Source organism: Volvox carteri, assembly GCF_000143455.1.
Source record: "Volvox carteri f. nagariensis unplaced genomic scaffold VOLCAscaffold_6, whole genome shotgun sequence".
Lineage (NCBI taxonomy): Eukaryota > Viridiplantae > Chlorophyta > Chlorophyceae > Chlamydomonadales > Volvocaceae > Volvox > Volvox carteri.
This window is the reverse complement of record NW_003307549.1, coordinates 1,168,957-1,173,264: the sequence shown is the minus strand read 5'-3', so window position 1 is coordinate 1,173,264 and position 4,308 is coordinate 1,168,957. Positions and strand designations below refer to the sequence as shown.

Sequence of the window (4,308 nt, the reverse complement as noted above, 5' to 3'; positions counted from 1 at the left end):
AATAAAAACATAGCGCCTCTCGGCAAAATGCGCACCAAGATTGATATTTCCCCCAACCCCAGATTAACCTCGCGCAAACCCGCGCAGCAAGGCGACCTGTAAGGCCTTCCCGCAGTCTAACCCCCAACCTCCCCACTGCGCCACAAGCCCACAACCACTTTTCCCTACATCCGGATTCCCGCGAACTCGGTGATGCTGCCGCTGCTGCTAACCTTCTCCTGCAGTGCCTTTGAACTGGGTCCACCTGTCCACCAGTCAGTCTGTCTGTCCGTCTGTCCGACAGGCGGGGTGACCGTGATGCAAAGAACCTACACAGAGTGCGCCCTCTCATCGCCTGCCCACCTCCCCCGTGGACATACATACGTACACATATAGACACGTAGCTGTGCATGAGGGCATGAACCCGTCCATCGCAGAGTTATAGTGGACTGGTTGTGTACGTGTGCACGTGAATATATGTATGTCCAAGTCCTCAACCCGGGTGATTGTTATCACACTGAGCACGGACGACACATAGTCACAAATCATGAAAGTACGAACTCGATTAGAGGAAGCCAGCCCATGATATGAGCAGATCTTGATTGAGGCATTTTGAACACGGCACATTTTTCTATTATACTTGATTATGGTTCTTGGTGTTGACATTGATGCCCTTTTACTTCAAGGAAAACACAAGTTCTCCGTTCTTGAGTTGCAGCTGCCATCGACGTACCATCCATATCCGGTTTACTCTCAAGCGAGCCACGACCACTCGACGGATACACCCCTAACGTCACACCAAAACACCGCAGACTCCGCAGTTCAAGGCACACGCAGCCGTACCCATCCATACCCCGCATGCTACGTCATCCGTCGCACGTATATACACACATATACATATTCACACACGTCCACCCCGCCTTGCAATCCATTCCGCTAACCGGCCCCTGATGAAGAAAACGAAACCATCCTAAAATTCCCCCCCTCAAGCTGTGCTCTTTTTTACACATGAGACTGCCTAACCTAACCACATTGACTGGCCCACTCCATCACAGCCCACACTAGGATGCGGGCCATCCATCCCGCACACCGCACCCTGCCTGTGAGAGTGGCCCCCCGGCTCGGCTGCAGCTGCAGCTGGGTAACCCAGCCACCGCATACACTCTAAGGACCACAACACAAGCAGTACTGGCAGCGCTGCAGCGGCAAAAAACTTCCCGGCAGTAGCCATACCTCGGGACTACAGCTTCAGCCCCAGCAACCATAGACAGCCGGCGCTGTTGGCGGCCAGCAGGTGCGGGCTGTTGCGGCGCCATTGGAGAGCAGTGACGAAGTGGTTGGGTTGTTGCTGTTGTTGGTAGTTGGGGCCCTGATGGGGGCTGTGGGGGTGTGGTTGATGGGGGGGTCCGGCGCCGCCACGTTCCGATTCATGCACCCTACAGCGCGTTGGGGTCGGGTTGAGATTGGGGCTGTTGGATGGAGCGGCGGAGAGCAGTAGGGAGGGAGGGGAGAGCGCGCGAGCGGTTTAGGGGGGCGCAGCTCGCAGTTAGGGTGGTTGAGGGGGACCAGAATAGGGAAAGAAGTGGTGGCGGACAGAACGGGTGCGGTGTACGTGCGGGCGGGGTTTGGGTATGCGTGGACGGGCAAGGGAGGGAGGGCAGGTAGAGAGGGGTCCCGAAAGAGGAATGTCGCATGTGCTTGTCGCGGGAGGAAGGCAGCTGGACCGCCGCCTTACCTCAGCGCTGCCGGCCAGCCTGGGAGTCAATGAGCCCCCCTTCTAGGGACCCCTCTCTCCCGCCATACCCCTCCTCCCCCCCAACTCCTCCTCCGCCCCACCTGCCCGCGAAACTGAACCTCAAGGCCGGCTGCGGCAGCGAGCGATGATACACGAACACCTCGTGGCGCTCACTCCCGCACGCCACGTAGTCCCCGTCGGTAGCCAGACCCACGAAATTGCGTTCGTTCACATGGCCACAAAATGTGCGAACCAGCTCCGCACAAACAGGGAAGGGCGTGGAGGTGGCCGAGCCTACGCCGGGAAAACCCGATGCAGCTGCTGTGGCGGCTGTCATAGCGGCAGAGGCGGTTGGATCGTTGAAATGGGCTGTGTGTTGGTAGTGATGGTGCTGGTGGTGCTGGTGGGGTGTTGCAGCTGCGACAGGGGCCGCGGAGGTGGGGGCCCCTGGTACTGGCTGAGCCGATGGAGCTGGAGGTGGTGGGGGCGATAGGGACCACAGTTTGAGGGTATTGTCTGTCGAAGCGGTGACGAGCTCATGGCGGTTGGAGAGCCAACGGACGTACGACACAGCACGACGATGACCCTGCGTTGGCGGTGCGTGCCGCAGGGGAGGAGAGATGGGCCGCGCAGAGGTGGATGGTGGTCGCGAGGTGCTGTCGGTGGAAAAGGGGAACAAGTCCAGCAAGTCTAAAGGGAAGGAAAGGAAGCGCTGCAAGCACGCGCACCAGCGCTGACCGTGTGTATCTACAATTGCACCGCCGCTGCGTTACCGGACTAAAGCTCAATGGTGCTGGGGTTTACACGAGAGGCGGTCAATTCCGATTTTTGGCATCAGGCAAGTGGTTCCCTCCTAGCACGTAGGTTTGTCTATCTGTCTGTCTGTCTGTCTGTTTGTCAACTCCGTCAGCCAGCAGGCCTTCTCCGCACTCCCTTCTACCTACCTACCTACCTACCTGCCTGCCTGCCTGCCTACCTGCCTGCCTACCTACCTAGCTAGCTGCCCCCGAAACCAAACCCAACCCCCTTCACCCCTACGGCCCACCAGCAGGGTGTGCAGGGGCGCAGCCGGCTGCCTCAAGTCGTACACAGCCGCGCAGTGCAGCGCCGAGCCCACCGCCAGCAGGTGCGGGTGGTGCGGGTGGAACTCCACACAGCACACATTGCCGCGGAGCTCCAGGGCCAGGCAGCTGGAGGCCTGCTGGGTGCTCCATAGCTGGGGGTTGGGGTGGGAGGGGGAAGGTGCGGTTAGGGAGGGAGGTGCCGAGACCGGTCAGGCCGACAGATCGTCCAGGTGTATGAGGTGGGTGGGTAGTGAGCGGGTAGGACAGGCACACGCAGACCCGTATGGTGGTGGTGGTGGTTTGGGAATAAGAGTGAAGAGAAAATAACGGGGAGGTGTTTCGAGGCTTGGGGGAAGGGGGAGGGAAATGTGGAAATGTACGGAAGGGAGGCTGCTGTACATTCAGGCACATGCCGAGACGTCAGCAGGAGCACCTGGCCATACTCCCTCCCATCCTCTTGCTTTTGGTCCGTGTATGTATGTCGCCAATGCCACACACACATACATACGCACATATGCATACTACTTTATGCAGGCGGCTGGCAGAGGTTAAGGCCTGACTTCTGCTCCCGGCCGACCCGGGTTCAAATCCTCCTGACGGCTCCTCGGGTGTTTGAGGAGTGTTGAAATGGGAGGTGGCCCCCCATCATATGGACGATGTAGGACGTTATGAAATCAACTTGCGAGCTAACCAGGAACTAAGTTGATGCGCCGTTGATCCGCTAGATTTGGTTATATGCTGGTGGTGAGTTGCCGAACCCAACGAATACATTCTGAAGTCGGATGGGGTGACGGATTAGGGTGCCCCTCTAGCAGGGGAGAGCAGGGACTGCCCCGGGAAAGGGGGCCGCTGGCGAAGTTAACCACCCTGTAACAACATACATACTACCGGATGAACGCACGTGTTCCCGCGGCCAAAACATACACGCACTCCCCCGCCCACCACTTCCCCCCACCCACCCACCTTTACCAGCCCATCATCGCTGCCGCTGGCAAAGTAGTGGTGGCGAGAGGGGTGAGGACAGAAGTCCACCCCCCACACTCGCCGCTCGTGCGCCTCATAGTCCTGGATCTGAAACCCACGCAGTGGCGGCGATTGTGGCGATTGTGGGTACATTGCAGTGGTGTGTCATTGTACGGCGGATACAGTTGATCATCCGGGGGAAAGGGAAAGGGGGAAAAGACGAACCACAAACGAGTGAAGCTGCTGCTAGGGCAAGAGTGTACCAGACGTAGAACTGACCGAAAGGGGGGCAGGGGGGAGCTAACGAAATAGGAAACGAATGGGGGAAAAAGGGATGGGCGCGGATGGAGACCGTGAGCTTGGAGAGGCCTCATGGTAATCAAAACAATTTCAAGTAGTTGCAGAGTCCTGACAGAGCTCAAGAGAAATGCCAATTGTCCTGACATCGGGGGGGGGGGAGTGTAACAGGGGGCGTGGGTGGTTGGAAGGGGGACCTAGGGGAAGCGGGTTTAAGGGGGAAGCTGGAGCCGTACAAGTTGTACTATGACCGGTGGGAAAGGGGAGAGG

At 58.4% G+C, this 4,308-nt stretch overlaps 1 protein-coding gene across 1 annotated transcript; it reads right to left on the bottom strand.

Annotated features, from left to right (window-relative positions):
• Nucleotides 1-1,228: 1,228 nt before the first annotated feature.
• On the bottom strand, nucleotides 1,229-3,840 carry VOLCADRAFT_45534 (uncharacterized protein; the record flags this gene model as incomplete). The annotated part of the gene is made up of 5 exons (XM_002947326.1): nucleotides 1,229-1,358; nucleotides 1,816-1,970; nucleotides 2,169-2,300; nucleotides 2,760-2,930; nucleotides 3,742-3,840. Coding segments are annotated over 5 exons (687 nt in total), but the record flags the coding sequence as incomplete, so codon positions are not given.
• Nucleotides 3,841-4,308: the final 468 nt, after the last annotated feature.